Here is a 16,603-nt window from a genome sequence, read left to right as displayed (position 1 = left end):
GCAACCTCTGAAAAAAGGGATTTTGACCAGCTTCTTCCAAGGCTTTCAGCGAAGCTACACACTCCCCCAGCCCCTCTGGCTCTCCCTGCCGTAGCTTCTTGGAGACAGATTTAAAAGTCTTAGTCTGTCTCTGTGGTCACTGTTGGAGGAGAGAAGCTTTACTTGTGAAACTTGTTCTGATGCAAACACTAACAAGAAGTCAAAGGGTTTTCAGAGCAGAGACTCTCCTTTACCTACTTGCGCAAAGAACATCAGAACCTAAGACAAAAGTTTGCTTCACTCCTTTTCCGTAGGCTGAGGGTTAGGACTGACTTTCTCTGAGCACTCTGGCCTGCAGTGCCCTTTTCTCCAGCAGCTAGATGGAGCTTCCACGTGTGTATCTCCTCCCCCAGGACCAAGCCACCAAGCTTCTGCAGCTCTGAAGTGTGCCTTCTCGCCTGAGGGTGGTGTGGGCTCTGCATTTTTTGGCTTTCTGGGTTTGGTTCCTTGGCTACTCTGGGAACTGATTTGCATATGGTGGTTCATAAATAGAGTTTACATCATATTAAGCACTCTCTCAGGACAGATGTGACAACCATGGCCCACGGACACACACAGCTTCCCTTATAGAAGACATAGGTACAAATAAGTAAGCTGTACCTGGCTGCAAGCCTGGGGCTGCTTTGTTTAGCACCTGTATCCCAGTGCCTAAAACAGGACCTGGCACACAGCTAAGACCTAGTAAATATTTGTTGGCGAATGCACAAGATGCTCTGAAATGAGCCTGGTGTTTGCTGAGGAGTGATGGAGGAGGCAGGGCAGGACCTGGCATGGGCTGAGTCCAGGAAGGAGAGTGAATTCCAACAGGACAAGAACAGTCTATTTTGAAAATGGGAAGAATAAGAACTTTTATCACAGGTACATCACAGGTACAGCATCCTCAAGACAGGTAGGGACCCAAGAACCTCCGTCTTGCTGGGTAAGGCCAGCATAGGCACACACTATTAAAGAGTAAAGGGTTTTAGAGCAGACTTCAGCCCCTCTGGCTTGGGGAGGGGTCAGAGCTTGCCTGGTCCTACTGCAGTTATCCAGGAATCACCAGGTTCAGGTTTCTGTTGTCGTTTTAGTTTGATTGTATTTAATGTGTGTGAGTGTTTTATCACATAGTATGTGAGTGAATGTCTGTGCACCATGTGCCTGGTGTACACAGTGGTCAGATCCATTGGAACTGCAGTTACAGATGGTTGTGAGTAACCATGTGGGTACTGGGTGTCGAATCTGGGTCCTCTGTAAGAGCACTGGACGACTGAGCTCTTAGCCACTGAGCCAGTTCTCTCGCCCCCATTGGAAGAGTCTTTTGCCTTCCTAGTGAGCTTTCAGACTTCCTTGTGGAGTGGGGAAGTCTAGTACAGAGAGGCTACTGGCTCTCTGGGCTCCTATAGAGGGGCCTTTTAGGCCTGAGGTTCTCTGAGGCATGCAGCTATTCCTCCCACTTGAGATAGGAGTCTGGGAGGATGTGGCGCAGAGCTGGAATTAGGAGCACTCTGGGGTATTTAAAGCTCCATGTGGATGACATCACCACAGGGAAGCATCTTCTTCCAAACCCAGAGCCCTGAAGAGACTGGAGGACAGTTAGGACAAAGGGACATGTGGAGAATGAGGGTCCCTGGTGTGGGCAAAGGCCTGATGTTGGCTATAGCGACCCAAAGACCTCTGGTGGTCAGAAGCCTGATGTGTTGACTAGAACAAGGGAGCAGGAAGCGGGGAAGCTTGGTGGCTGTCTTAAATGACTCCTACCTGTGTCCTTCAGGTGATGTAACTCTACTCAGTGGTCTGACCTTGGCAGACTACCCCCGAGTGTCAACAACAAATGTCCCTCCCCTGCCCTCCTATCATTGCTCTCCAGCTGGTTCTCTAGCTGCAAGGACACTACTGCCCCTGCCCCTCACCCACATTCTTTACTTCCATGCTTCCCCCTGGATCCCAGTCCTCCATTTGGGCCTGCTACGTCTGTGCTCTCTGCAGAGGTCTTCCAGCTGAACTGGAGGTCTTTACAGACTTTGATTGCTAGCTCCTTTACCTCTGTCCCAAGGCCTTGCTGGCTCTGGGGAGAGTGTAGGATGTGTTTGATTGGTTGTGCAGGGTGAGGGACAGCCTGTAGCCTAGTGGGCAACAGGCCCTGGTAGGTTCTCAGTGTCTGTAGAGTGAATAACAGATATCTGAGTCTTTGGGATCTATTTGCTTGGTCCAGTGCCTTTCTACATAATGCTTGACCATTGTTTTTACCTGTGTTGTCTTCCGGTGGGGCTGTATTATTTAATTTTATACACGAGGAAACTGAGTCATTGGAACGTGAAGGGCTTGCAGTTTCTAAGGAAGAAATGGCCAGAGTTGTGGCTGAACCATAAAGGCCCCCACCAGCGAGTCAAATGCTGGGTCTCCTGTTACGGTTCAGGAATCAGCCACAGACTGAGGAGGAATGGAGGCCTTCCTGCTACCTTGGATCTGCCCTACATGAAAATCAGAGGCATTAGGCTCCAAGAAGCTGCAGACCTCAAGCTCAGCAGGCCTTGGGGTGTTTGTGTTGAAGGGCCCCCTGGCTGTGAGGGAGGCTCTATGCCCAACAGCTCTAGGCTGTGCTCCTGTGGCTTACGAAGGGAAGCGCTTTATATGTACAAACTAGTCGATCTAAGACCAAAAGTCAGGTATGAGATAGGCTCCACCTGGGGAAGTGAAGTCCTGTCCTGCCCCACCCCCCAAAGCCCCAGGCTTAGAGCTCCTTCCCCTCTGCCTACTCACTGGGCCTCAGTTGGACTGGACACCAAGCAGGCTGTTTGCTGCTTCAAAGGATTTGGCTTTCTTGTCTCCAGGGAAAGGCAGTTATTGTAGTCATCCTGCAAGGGGGTCCCTGAAAATTCTCTCCCAAGGGGGGAATGCCTTGCCCCAGTCACTGCCCTGGAAGCTTGTCCCTGACCTGTCTCCCAACATGCCCAGCTCCTTCAGCCAAGCTGGAGACTGGCCTATGCTAGGTGTTCAGTGATTGCTGGGCTTGTTCTGTGTCCTGGGAAGTAAATGCTGTTTTGAAATAGTCCATTTTACAAAGGAGAAAACCGAGGGAGACTCAGAGGTGTGTTACCTGTTTGAGAGCACGTGGGATCAAGTGGCACAGCTCAGGCTCGAGTGCAGACAGCTGCAGACCCTTGGGCTTCTATCCAGACCCTGTACCAACAGTGAAGTTAGGTCCTCAGGACCGAGCCCTGTGCTGTAGAGCTGAGGCTTCCTTCCACCTGGCCATTTAACCCAGACACTCAGGGCCAGAGTGGCTCACCCTTCTTGGCTACCTTCTCAGATCAGGTCTCAGGGTCCAGACAGTCAAGCATCTTTCCCTCCTCCTGCACAAGAGCACCCCGCCCCCCTTCCGTGGCTCTACTCCATCCCCGTGGGCGACTCTGTGTCTGACTCTTGGGCTAAGACACTGGCTCTCACCTCTTGCTCTGTCCACACAACCTGTCTGTGGAGTAACTGGGGGTCTGTGAGGATGCCCACGCATCTGCAGAACCTGCAGCCCATCCCCTTCCCTTTCGTGACTCTCTGCTCAGCATTTGTCTCCTTTTGGGTCTAATGTAAGATAGAAGAAGTAGCAGAAGAGACTTCAGGATTTTACGGCTCAACCTGAAAGCCCAGTGGCTGGGCACTTTAGAAATACGACTTAGTGCCATCCTTTCTTAGTAGAAGAGAAAGGTACTGAAGGCTGTGGTCTCATGGGACCTAAGGTTGGGACAGGAGAGAGTTGGTCTTTCGGAAGGGAGCTGCTGCAGGGCCGGGGACCTCTGCTCACTGTGACCTGCGACCTGCGAGCTGATGTCTGACGTCTGCGGTGGGGTCCTGGAGAAGCTTCCTCTTGACCTCAGAGTGTTCATTTGGGAGTTGGGATGCTGCTGCTGCCTTCTGGGGGGAGCAAAGCAGGCAATGCTAGGAGTGCTGTCTTGTGCTAAGTAGAGTTCTCAGAACTGGCAGTGTTCCCTCCCATTTATAGTCTCTGCACGAGAATTAGTTTTACTGTTTCTGTTTCATATGCTTTGGAACCTTTAAGTGAAATTTAGATTGTGACTCTTACAAATGTTGCCTGAAGTCTCGGTTAGAAGCCTAAGGCTGCTAATCTGATCATGACTCATGGGCTATTATTTCACTTTTCCTGCTTCCTGTAAAGAAAAAGGGATCTGTGCCTTTAAGTTCTTGCAGACCGGATTGGGACACTGGCCCTTTAAGAGAACATTACAGAGAGTTGGAACTTGGCTTTTTGTTTAACTAGTCATGATTGGTCCCAGTGGGTAGGATTAGAGTGCTGTGTCTGGAACTAGAGCACAGAGCTGGACTGACTGAGGCTAGCAGGGAACAGCCAGTGGCTAGATGGCTACTCTAGCCTTTGTTCACTTGGTGAGTGGCCTTAGCAGAGGCTGAGCTGAAGGGAGCCATTTAATCCCCCTGGGCCCAGAGAGGCCTGGATGGGTTGGGGCTGCTACCAGTACTAGATGGTTTGATTGTCACAGGTGCCCGGCCTGAGAGGGACTCAAGTTTCTAGTAATGGCAGCTCCACCCAGATAGTTACTACTACTAGCCCAGAACTTGGAAGCAGTTAGGGTAGGTCTGGCTTGAGCAGGAGACCAACAAGGGGCTGGGGTGGGGTGGGGTGGGCCTGCTGCTGCTGCTGCTACTACTGCTGCAGCTGCTTTTAGTTTAGGGATGAGGGCAGCAGTGCTGCTGCTTTCTGCAGGCCCCATGGCCTGTGAACAGGGAATGCCAGGAACTGCTTGGAGCATTCTGATCCCTGAGGAGTCTGGCCTTTGCTCTGGTTGTCCAGCTGGGCTGGGTGGAGCTGTGCTTGCTCACACTTGGACCTTACCATCTCCCCTCCAGCAGACTTGCTCCTCTGCCTGGCTCCTGTGTTTTGTCTAGTGCTGAGTTTGTTGGCTGCAGCTGGAGAGGTTGTCAGAAACCAGATCCTGTTGCTGTCTTAGTCTTCAGTGGGAGCCTTCTCATCTCTCACTTGTTACCATGCTAGGGGCAGGTAAGACTGCCTGCAAGATACCCTTCTCTCTGTGTTCCAGATAGGATCACCAGGTGACAGGGCAGGGACCTGTTATTCCCTGCAGTTCCTGTAGTTACTTGATAGTTGGTACATTTCAGCACACGGCTTCTGTAGGGTTGGTGAGAACCTGATGCATCAGCAGACAAGCAGAGAAGAGTCGGGATTGGAGCTCACTTACCCACGCCTCCCCTGCCCTGCTGGTGCCTGTGTACTGTGACACTGGCTAAAGCCACTTTTCAGTGTGAATTGGAGAGGCCTGTGGAAATGGTAGGATCTGTGTTTGTTCCTTCCTTCCTTCCTTCCTTCCTTTTTCTCTTGTTCTTGCAAAAGCATCTTGCTCTGTAGCCTATATTCTAGGCTAGTCTGAAACTCCTGCCTTGGCCTTCTGAGTGCAAGGATCACAAATGTGTGCCACTGTGTGTGAACAGGGCTCAGACAGGAAATGTGTACCCACCAGGAGTGGCTCGCCGTGAGCACAGGTGGGCTGCCCCATAGAGTGGTTACTGGAAGGGTTGAGCTGGCCCAGCTGCTGGCCAGGTATACACCTTCCTGCTTTAAGGGAATTGGCTTGATCTGCTGGGATACCTTGGACCAGGTGACAAATGGCCATGTAAGTGTATCCATTCCCTAGTGTGGGAAAAAAGAGGGACTGTGACGGCCATCTCCAAGCCTTTGTTTGCTTAACCATGGTCAGGTATATAAGAGTCAAAAGGAATGTGAAGCCATTGCCTTGGTGTACTTCTTAGGCATGTGGCTTAGCAGCAAATGGCTTTGTAGGGACTTGAGAGCACCCTGCTTTTCTTTGACATGGTTTTTCCCTCTGAGTTTCTAGTCTTGATTGTAGTGTAGGAGCATGGCTTGCTGATAGCTGCCCTCTTACTGATTTGCTACCAGTGAGTGCTCCTGGATGCCTCTTCCTAGAGTTTGAGGTGTGCTAGCTCTGTCCTCTGGGGGTCTGCAGGCTCAGGGATGATATAAGGGAGGCATTCCACTATTGTAGTCTCTGCTCAGAACGGGTAGGTGCCAGTGCAGTTTAACCATAGGATAGCCCATTTGATAGGTGAGAAGGCTGGCCCACATTTCCTTCATTCTGCTCCTCCCCCATCATGTCTGCTGCGTCTTTCTCCTCGAGGCTGTTGGCAGAACTTGTGTGGCCACAAAGTCTTCCATCCCTGGTGATGGCTAGACTTGAAGAGGCGCCTGCTTGGAACTGGTGGCTGGAGTCTCAGTGTATGTGCGTATTCCAAGATGTGTCCTCCATGAATAGAAATCTTTACGATGTCTGTCCAAGGTGACCTGTCCTTTTCAGCCTATTTTGATAGGTGGCAGCGTCGGGGAGTGGGGGAGCAGAGCTGGTGACGTTGTCTGGAAAAGAAGCTTTTTTTAGGATCCTTGGTGGAGGAACAGGGAGGAAAGATCTGGACCAAGTAGAGAAAGGTTTTTGGAAATGTCAGTGGGCCAGGGGAAACCAGGAGCATCAGAGAAGTGCTGGAGAAGCGGACAGGTGTAAGCAGGGCGTAGAGGCCTCAGGGCTGACCACGGACCGGGAACACACTGTTGGCTAACTTGTTCAGCAACAACAGGGCCCAAATGGTAACCGTTGGCTTATTAGTTTGGCCCAGGTCATGGTGTTTTGCTTATGGGTTTTTGTTGTTGAACTTTTTATGTGGTAGAGCCTGGCCTTGGGCTCCTGGTCCCTCTGCCTCTGCCTCTGCCTCTGCCTCTGCCTCCCAAGTTCTAGGATTGCTTGTGCTTCCTTGCCCAAATCTGATTTGCATGAGATCAGTACATTTAGCCAGTTATCAGAAGTATGGCCCAATGGTTTGGAGAGAGCAGCAGTCCTCAGCTTAACTGTCACTCTAATGCAAGCAACCAACCACATGGAATGGCACCTGGGTCTTGGGTAGAGAAGATGAGGAGGAGGATGCTGTCTGCATCCCCATAGTCCATCATAAGGGAGGGAAGGCCTCCCAGATGTGAAGGATTGCAGATTGGGTTAGTCAAGGTGCTAAGCTACTTTCTATGAAATGGGAATACTCCCCTTTTAGTTGATTTTTATTTTTTGATTATTCTCTACGAGCGTCCTTATTTCCAGGGCCACAGAGGCTGCTCTTGAAAGTATTTGTAGCAGGGTTGGGAGGCAATCAGGAACCATCCAACACCAGACTAAAGGGACACCTAGGTGTCACTGGGCATACCTGTGGTCCCCTGAGCTCACTCACAGAGTTAAGAACAGTCCGAGGAGATGGTGGCAGCAGGACGACAAGCTGAGGTGTCTGGGGTCACAGCCCTAAGTGTCTGCTGTGCCATGCATGGATATTGGACTCTGCCTGGGGACACAGGTGGAGACACTTTCCCTGGGGAGACAGAGGCAGGCTGAAAGGTTGGAAATGCCCTACTCGCTGGTCTCCGAGTGGCAGACCAAGCCTGGTCCTTTCCCCGGGTAACTAGGGAGGGTGCAGAGCTTAAGTAGCAGGGGCCACTGGGCCTCAGCTCTCCTTGGGATTGCTCTGCTCCTCCTGTTCTGTGAGTGTTCTTGGCTTCTCTTAAAATTCAGGGCACTTCACTGCTCTACTGAGGTTTATGAATGTTTAAAAACTTCTTTGTGGTCCCCAAAGTAATTTGACAAGTCTGACAGCTATTGATTAAAAACCCAAAATTATTCAGGCTGCAGGATGATGGGGGGATTAGATGGAAAGGTTTCTGTTTTTGCCCCATCCCCACGATCAAGGCAGTAAGCTGTGAAGGCAAATGTGATCTCAGAGGTCTGCAGCCTCCGCTGGGTATGCTGAGTCCTGGGAAGGGTAGGATGGAGTCTGTTGGCTCCACTGGCCTAAGTCCCCACCAGGCAGCAGGGAGGCTTTACTGCAGCACTGGTGCTGATAGAAGCAAGAGCGTATCCCCAGGAGTGGTGACCATCTCCTGTGTTTACTTGTGGGGGGTGATTAGCTCAGCACATAAGGAAAACAACCCAGAGAAGAGCCTTGTTTAGGGTTTGTAGGCCCTGAGGGAAAACTGATTGACCTGAGGATTCAGCTCAGTTAAGGGTGGAATTAAAAGGGGAACCCAGAGCTCCTTGGCCTGGTTCTCTGCCTTGCTGTGTGAGATGGGAGGCACAGACACTAGGCTGACAGGGTGACTAGACCACCACTTCCACAGCTTTCTGTTTGGACTTGTGAAGCCATGCCTTGTCTGAATCTTGGTGTGTGGCAGTTACCACTGAGCTTGGGCTCACTGGGCCTGTTTGAAGCCCTGCTGTGCTGTCTGCTTAGGAAGCCACCTTCTGTGTGTGGTTGTTGGAGAAGGTTGTGAGATGGTATGTGTACTGGGATAAGCACGTCAGCATCCTTTGGACACTGTTGGTGCCCGGCCTTAGTTGCTTTGTAGCCAGTCATGGACTGTCCTGTTTGGTTGCATTCTCTTTACATTCTCAGCCCTGTGGTGAGATCTTAGGAGTAGTGTGGAAGCAGAAGGCCAGGGCCCAGTATGTATCTAAAGGGAGGTTCCTGATGACAGCTACTTCAAGTCCTGGGCTTGAAGAACCCAGGCCTGAGAGGGACAATTTCTTCCAGGCTTTCTTCCCAGGAAATTCCCCAGGCTGACTGGCCAGCCCCTCTGCCTTTTTAGGATGTTGTTTGTTATCCCAGGACCCAGGCAGCCACCAGGCAGCTGAATTCTCCTCCCTTCCCGCCCCCCCCCCCCCCCCCCCACACACACACACATGGGATTTCTGCTGGATCAGACCTCAGCAGCTAGCTGGTTCTCAGGCCTGACAGAGCTGGGAAGAGATGTCCCCAACAAGGCTTATGTCCAGCCCTGGATTCCCAGGAGGTCAGTGCCCTTGTCCTGACACACTCCAGGACTGTAGCCTGGGCCTGCCTGCAGATAGAGGCCTGCAGAGAGTCTGCTGGGCTCTCTCACTCCAGAACTGGTCAGGCTTCTAGTCTTTAAGTGGGCATCAACTCTGGAGACATAACTTAGGAGGCAGAGACAGGTGGATTTCTGAGTTTGAGGTCAGCCTGATGTACAGAGTGAGTTCCAGGACAGCCAGGGCTACACAGAGAAATCCTGTCTTGAAAAATCAGGAAAAAAAAAATTTTTTTTTAAAGGCATCCTTGGAGTTTAGTCAGCTGGCCCTTTTCCTCAGATGAGGAAGGAAGGAAGTTGCGTGGTTAGGGATGCATAGGTAACAGCTTGGGAAATGCCAGAAGGGTAGCCCAGCCTGGAATTGTCTTCACTCATTTCCTGAAGCCTGCGTGGTTGAGAGGTGGGTAAAGAGAGGGGATGGCCACAAGTGACCGATGGCGGTTCCTGGCACTGGCTTGTTCTCATGAGCACGCCCCCTGTACTGTCTCAGTTGACTTTAGAGTGACCTCCATGAGCGTTGTGTCTGTCCCCTACTGATAGATGGGAAGCAGGTCTAGCAGGTGGAACAACTTAGGCACTTAGAGCGTTGTTAGGTGTGGACGGGGCTTGCTGCTACAGCTGGCAACTGACCCTCAAGCCCAGCTGTGCTGCCCGCTGGCATCCAGTAGTGTTCCTTCACGTAGGCATGTTTGCCCCCAGGCTCACTTCCTGCCTGTCTGCCCAGTTACCCGCTAATGCAGGTGCTGCTCCGCCATGTGAGTATTTCATGTGCATGCATAAGTGGACGCCACATGTGTGTCTGGTGCCAGCAGGGGTCAGAAGAGGGCACTGCATTTCCTGAAACTGAAGTGACAGATGATTGTGAGCTGCCTGCCATGTGAGTGCTGGGAATTGAGCCCAGGTCCTCTGGAATTGCAGCCAATGATCTTCACCTCTGACGCATCTCTCCCGTCCCTGTCAATGTCTTAAAGGGTCTCCTGGCCCGCTCCTGACCTCTCACTACCCCATTTGCAGACAGCCTGCCTGCACTGAGCTGGCTTCTCTCCATCCCAGTTATGCCCTGGGCCACACCACACACAACTGCTTTCTCTGTCCCTTTTAGGTTTGGAGGTGACCTTGAGCCCCCCTCTTTACTCAACAGTCTTACTGTAAACCCACCCACCCCATAGCCAATGAGCCTACTCCTGGTCAAGTGACCTTCTCAATTATTAAAAGTTTCGTTTTTCATTTTTGGGACCCCCTCCTTCATTGAAATAATGGGAAACTTCTGTGTTTTTAACCTTTTAAGAGAAAAAGATCAGAGTTGAAAAACAGCTTGTGGGCTGGCGTGCAGGCTATCGGATAAGACTGTGCCCCAGGAGCCAGACAATGCCCCCTTGTTCCTGCTTCTGGACCTTACAATAAGCTGCTGTTGGGGCTGGTTCTGCCTCCAACAGCAGCTCCCCCTTGCCTGTGCCTACGTTTCCTGGACTGTGGAATGAGTGGCTCACAAATAGTATTGAGCCCCACCTCTGGCCTTTGCCCTCCCTAGTGCCCAATGGCTTCTGTGGAGTGAGTGAAAGGCCAGGCTGGGGCCGTCGCATATACTAACAGAGTCAGCCTTGGGCTCCTCTGAGCTATAGTAGGATCTCCCACAAGAAGTTAGGCAAGTTATTTCTCTTGTATAGGGTGACAAGGCCATGGTGAGAATTAGAGGGAGACAGGCAGGCATTGTGCCGTGGATAGGCCACAGGCAACGTGGATGTGGGCTGCTTGCCTAGAGAGATTAGAGACAACATGGGCTGGGCGTGAAATGATAGGATTTTGTTAGAAGTGAAGGAAGAGTGGTAGCAGATGTCTTGTTCATTTGCCAAAGTGATTTTTGATGTGTGCCGGCTATTAGCTTGGGACCTATGGGGCTTGATTAGCACAGGGGCTGTGAGGGGAGAGAGGAGGAAATGGACTGAGCCATATTAGGTAGAAGAGCAAATTCAGTAGACTGTTCCAGGTGGGGATGGCTGTTGAGTCACTCCCTTCTTCTTCCCTGAAGGCTGTAGGCCCTGGTCAGACCTGCTTAGCAGCAAAGTTCAGTGTAGATCTTATGTGGTCCGGCTGGCCCATGAGCGACTGAAGATCTGCTTCCCAGGAAGTGTGTGACTCTATTTCATGGAATGTACATTGACTAGGCTCTGTTCCTAGAGCTACTGTGGGGCTACAAAACTTGCCAAGTTTGAAAAGGTCTCAAAAGGACCAGGTGGATGGACCAAAATAATGCCACAGAAGATTCAGTGAGCCCCATAGGGTCTTCTCTTTGATAAAGCGTATTCAGATGGGGGGCTTCAGGGAAAATTTAGGAATTAGCCTTGAACAGGCAAAGAGTATCTTGCTCACCCACTTTTGAATCATATTTAACACCTCTCCTAGTGAATGGCCCCTTCAACAGCATCTGAACTGAGGAGGTCTGTTCTTCTCTTAGCTGATCTGACCTACATCAGATATGGCTGAACTTGGCTGCTGGGGTCTTGGGGACTTTGGCCCAAGAACTCTGAGGCATTGAACACTAGGGCTAAGATAAGACAAACACAGCCTACCCACAGGAAGTCCCCTACCTGGCAAAGGAACTACAACGTGATAAATTTCCCAACATGGCCTGGCAGATGTCCCTGCTCACTCAGGGGATCTGGGAAACACTTGATGGAAGAAAGGGCTTGAAGCTGGATGTTGAACTTGGTTGAACCAAGGCAGAATAGTCAGGCATTGGAAGCCTGCTGAGGACATATGGCAGGAGTCCCTGGGGTGAGGCAGGCCAGTGAGCAGTGGGCCTGTACAGGCGGGACAGGCAGAGGGATGCTAGCCAGCAGCCCAGAGTGTGGGACCAGGGCTGGAATGGAAGCTTGTGGTTTTTAGGGAGACACCTCTTAACCTCCATCACAACTCAAAGACCTAGGAAGTGAGTCCCCATCTTGTTCTTCATTGTGTGCCCAGTCCTGTTGTTTTCTTCTTGGGACAAGAGTCCCTCCTTTCTCAGATAAGGAAATGGACAAGAGAACATTACAAGGGTGGGAATCTTGGCCTCTGTTTCTTTGTAGGCTGAGGTCAGCATTGTCCCTTGGGCTTTTGAAGACTCTGAGGTGATGTATGTAATGTGGCTGGTAGCCCAGGGTTAAGGCTTTTCCTAGGGTGCTGGCTCTTCTCTTGTGAAGGTAGGCATATGGATTGAGACCTTGGCCTGTTATAGACACCTAAGTTTTTTTTAATACAGTGTAGTTGCACAGTGTCTTAGGGTTTCTATTGCTGTGAAGAGACACCATGACCATGGCAACTCTTATAAAGGACATTTAATTGGGGCTGGCTTACAGGCTCAGAGGTTCAGTCTGTTGTCACCATGGGAGGGGAAAACATGGCAGCATCTGGGCAGGCATGGTGCTGGAGGAGCTGAGAAGATCTACATCTTGTTTTGAAGGCAAACGGGAGAAGACTGAGTTCTTCAGGCAGCTAAGAGGAGGATTTCAAAACCTACCCTCACAGTGACACACTTCTTCCACCAAGGCCACACCTCCTAATCCAGCAAGGCCACACCTCCTAACAGTACCACTCCTGTGAGCCAAGCATATTCAAACCACCACACACAGTATTCCTGTTGTTTTGAAATGTTCAGACCTGGACTGTGGAGTTGGTCCTCAGGTGCAGGCCCAGTTGGAGGCTGGAGTTGATCCCCAGGTCAATGTCCCACTTGGAGTCATTTTGCCTCCCCTAGAGTCACTTTGCCAGGACTAAGGCTCGGATCCCCATCAACTATACAGAGGTCAGGGAAGCAAGTCACCACGAGCCTGAGCTAGACGGCCATGCCACTGGCAGCTTTCTGGCTTCACCCAGCTTGGTCAGCCAGGAGTGGGGAGTGGCAGAGGCCCTGAGAACCGGAGTGAGCAGGTCTTCCTGTGGGAAGCCTCTGACAGATCAAACAGCTTCCTGAGCCCACCTTCTCCTTCTGGGAAGTAGGTGGGTAGCTGAAGCTCTTGGTAGGGGTATGTGAGGTGACCCAGCTAGGTGTCCAGCCTGGGCTAGTGGGGCATATTTAAGCACACCTTTCACCTGAGCATTCCAATGGGGACGCTGTGACTACTCACTAACCCCTTAGAGCCAGGGTAATTTGGGGATGCGAATTTCCTCCCTGACTCAGATCAACTTCTTGATCAGCCTGGCATGTCAGAGGCTGGATGCGAGAGAGAATTGGCCCAACTCTGTGTGTAGTGGAAGGCATGGTAGGATAATAGACTTGGCTTGGACTGATGTGACAAGCGCCCAGAGGTGCTGCAGACATAGGGCAGGGCTGGCTTCCTGGAGAGGTTGCTCTGAATCCATGAGATGGTCCTGCTAGATCTAGGACATGATTGAATGAGCATTTCTCTTACTAAATGTCTATTCATTTTACCAATTGTCCCTGCAGCCATACCCTCGTTGGTTGCAGCACCCAGCTTTTTCTAGGCCTGTGTGGAGTAAGACCTGAGATCAGTATGTGTCAGAAACCTGGAGGGCAGAGGGTGGCAGACTGACGCCAAGCTCAGAGGAAAGGAAGTACAGATTTATGGTCATTTGAGTCTTGCGAGCACCAACCAGGGCCCTGCTACACAGGAGCAGGTGGCCAGGGAGGCCTTGGAGATGTAACCTCTGCTCCGGGCTTCCCTTTGGGGAGATAGGCAAGCCAGGACTGCTCAGGTATAGCCAGTTGGGCTGGACTAGTTTAGAAGCCTTAAGGGCCCTGAGCTTCCCTTCAGCTCTGTTTCCCCAGGAATCGGCCCAGCACAGGGAACAAAAGAGAGAGGGGAGTAAAGGTTTTACAACCACTGAGTCTAGCCCTGGTTGTTTAGAGTCTGGCCTGTTGGGCTCCTCTGGCTCTGGGTTCATTTGAGCAGGCATAGGGTGGTGAAGCATGCCTTACACTCCTGTCTCCAGCACCAGAGGGTGATCCCAGCTCTCCAGCTCTTCCCTTTTCTTGACCAGACTCCTCCTCATCATATCTGGCTCCCAGCTGGGTTAGAAAGCACCCTGACTTCACCTTGCTGCTTTACAACCTGGCTATCAGACCAAAGGGGTGCTGGGTCTTGGCTCTTTCTTAGGCCAACTGACTTCCCCAGCATCTGAGACAGGAGGTATCCTCCCTTGAGTTAGGAGTTACAGGGTTTCTGAGGTTGGCTGCTCACAGCAGTGGTCAGTGCTGGAGTGAGGGGTTGGAGCCAGGATTCAGGTTTAGAAAAGCCCATCTAAGCCACGAGAGTTGCATGGCAGGGCAGGTAGATCATGGTTCACCTTTGTAATATGGGGCATCCCAGGAGAGGATGACAAGATGGACCTGTTAGGTCCAGGACAGAAACAAATGTCCATTTCTCTTCCGAGCCCCAGTTGCCTTCTCAGGAACATGCTGGTGGACTGCAGGAGCCTGGCACCCTCTGGTCCTGGGCGAAAGGGCATGGCAGGCTGATCCAGGCACACTTACTGCTGTGCAGCCAGTGGGCCTGGCCAGGTCACCCCTCTCCCCCCAGGGGGAGTACTGAAGGAACATGAAGTGTACTTTTGGCCAACTTTAACCTGCCTCAGCTCCCTTCTGGGTCTGCCCATCTCTTCAGAGCCCCCAGGAAGCTACCTTTTTACTGGTTGGAGAGTCTCTGTGGAAAGGTTGAGTGGGTCTCCTGGGGTTGCCTGGATGGCTCTTCATGCAAGGGTCTGGGGAAGTGGAGATGGCTTACTTGGGGCTGCATAAGAGATGTACAGCGTTTCCAGGGCCAAGCCTAGCAAGAGCCAGTCTGAGCCTGTCTTTACCTGTTACTAGGTGGTATATAGACCCTAACCTAGAGTCAGTGTTTCTGGTGCTGTATAGAACACTGAGGCCCCTGCTATCCAGAGGCTATGGGAGAACCCCTGCCTATTGTGGGGCTGGCAGGATGGGGCAGTGTATGAGAAAGGGCTTTGCTGGCAGTGACAAAGGCCTGGACAGAGGGCAGAGTAGTAGGAAAGGCCCCAGAAGACTACAAGGTCACAGCTCTTTCCTGCAGGTTTGTGGGGCCACTTTAGCGCCTGGCCAGATCCTGCCCCTAACCCAAGTAGACACAGACTCCTCAACAGCTTCTCTCTGACAAAGGAGTGCCTTACTCAGACTGCAATGTGGAGGGTAAAGGAGCTGTCACATTCCTCTGGACTTGTCTGTTGCAAGACTGCATGTGGGGGTTGGGAGGAAGGGTTTTTCTGGGAGCACTGGAGGCAAAGGCAAGACAAAGGGATAGATGGACACCTGTTTGATGCAGGTATTCTCAGGCCCTGTGTGATATCCCTGCTAACCACCTCCTCAGGTCCCATCTGATGCCAAGGCTGAAGGAGTCTCGGTCACACGAGTCCCTGCTCAGCCCCAGCAGCGCAGTGGAGGCCCTGGACCTCAGCATGGAGGAGGAGGTGATTATCAAGCCTGTGCACAGCAGCATCCTGGGTCAGGACTACTGCTTCGAGGTGGGTGTCTACCACAGCTCTCCCTACTCAGATCGGCCAGGCCTGCTCCGCAGACTCCTGGAGAGCTCTATGACTCTGGCAGGGTACAAGCTTTTGGAAACAGTCTACAATTTGCTCCAAGTTATATACTGTCCTCACCCCCAATAATTATACTTTGGGGGAACCTTCTGGTAGAGGAATGAGCCAGTAATGACAACCCAGTGGGGTCTAATTTGGCATCTACCATATTCTATGACCCTTTATCCTTCTGGGTTAAGACTCAGGCCGTGTCACACTGGCTCTGGATTCAAGTGTCCATATCTGGGACAGCCTGAGAGGGTTGGGGTCTACTCTCGTCTCAGCAAAGGCTGCTACAGAATGATCACACCTACTAGTGCCTAGATGTGGGTCTGCTTTCTCCAGTGGAACCTGCATTTTGCTGGGAGTAGCCTGGTCAGTGAAGGCAATTCTGGCCGAATTCCTCACACCAGGAAAACATTGGGGTTGCAGCTGGGAAGTGAAGAGGATTCACACCAGCAGTGGAGGGTGAAGGTCAGCTCTCTTTTCTCTAGATTAGCACTTGTTTGCTTTTTATGATGTTGTTGTCATTGTTGGTAAGCAAAGGAAACCCCAGGAGGGGTCTGTTTAGGATAAATCTGACCCTTGCTTATCTTCTGGAACCTATGGTCTGCCTTAGGGAGACTGTGCTTGGGTATGTGTGCACTCTGACTCTTAACAGGCACACCATTCTGCCTCTCTTAGGAGAGGGAGGCCAGGGGTGAGGAAGCATCCCCAAAGCCCATAGCAGAAGCCTCGCTACTTTCCCACTGCTGACCTGCTGGGACACAGTGGGGTCCAGTGTGCCACCTGTGGTTCATGGGGTTTCTGGCAGCTCCTCCTTGCCTCTTCCTGTGGCTGCTAGGCTGCTATGCAGTCATGGTGGCCTCGTGCTTTCTGTAGCTGTCCAGCCTTGTGGTCCCTTCCCCTCTAACACCATCTTGTTTGACAGGTGACAACATCATCAGGAAGCAAGTGTTTTTCCTGCCGGTCAGCCGCTGAACGAGACAAGTGGATGGAGAACCTGAGGCGAGCAGTGCACCCCAACAAGGTATAGACCTGTACCTGCTCCTGTGGGGCATGAAAGAGGAGGCCAAACCCAGACTCTAGGGAACAGGTGTGACTCCTGAGTAGGGGCAGGGGCAACTCGAGGGA

At 51.7% G+C, this 16,603-nt stretch overlaps 1 protein-coding gene across 13 annotated transcripts in view; it reads left to right on the top strand.

Moving 5' to 3' along the window:
• The window catches only part of Dab2ip (DAB2 interacting protein), a 176,283-nt gene that overhangs the window by 137,927 nt on the left and 21,753 nt on the right, over window positions 1-16,603 (top strand). For 12 of the 13 annotated variants that reach the window (XM_029484645.2, XM_029484632.2, XM_021181770.2 and 9 more), the window contains 2 exons: window positions 15,259-15,412; window positions 16,401-16,499. In XM_029484645.2, coding sequence (XP_029340505.1) covers window positions 15,259-15,412; window positions 16,401-16,499 — 253 coding nt within the window. Of the gene's footprint in view, window positions 1-4,316; window positions 4,417-15,258; window positions 15,413-16,400; window positions 16,500-16,603 lie in introns of those variants that run through there. The other variant, XM_021181795.3, reaches the window with a different exon arrangement.

The sequence above is a fragment of the Mus caroli genome, unplaced genomic scaffold (assembly GCF_978045245.1).
Source record: "Mus caroli unplaced genomic scaffold, Mus_caroli_1 scaffold_2, whole genome shotgun sequence".
NCBI classification, from domain to species: domain Eukaryota; kingdom Metazoa; phylum Chordata; class Mammalia; order Rodentia; family Muridae; genus Mus; species Mus caroli.
Note: the sequence above shows the minus strand (reverse complement) of the source record. Positions and strands in the feature narration are given on the sequence as shown.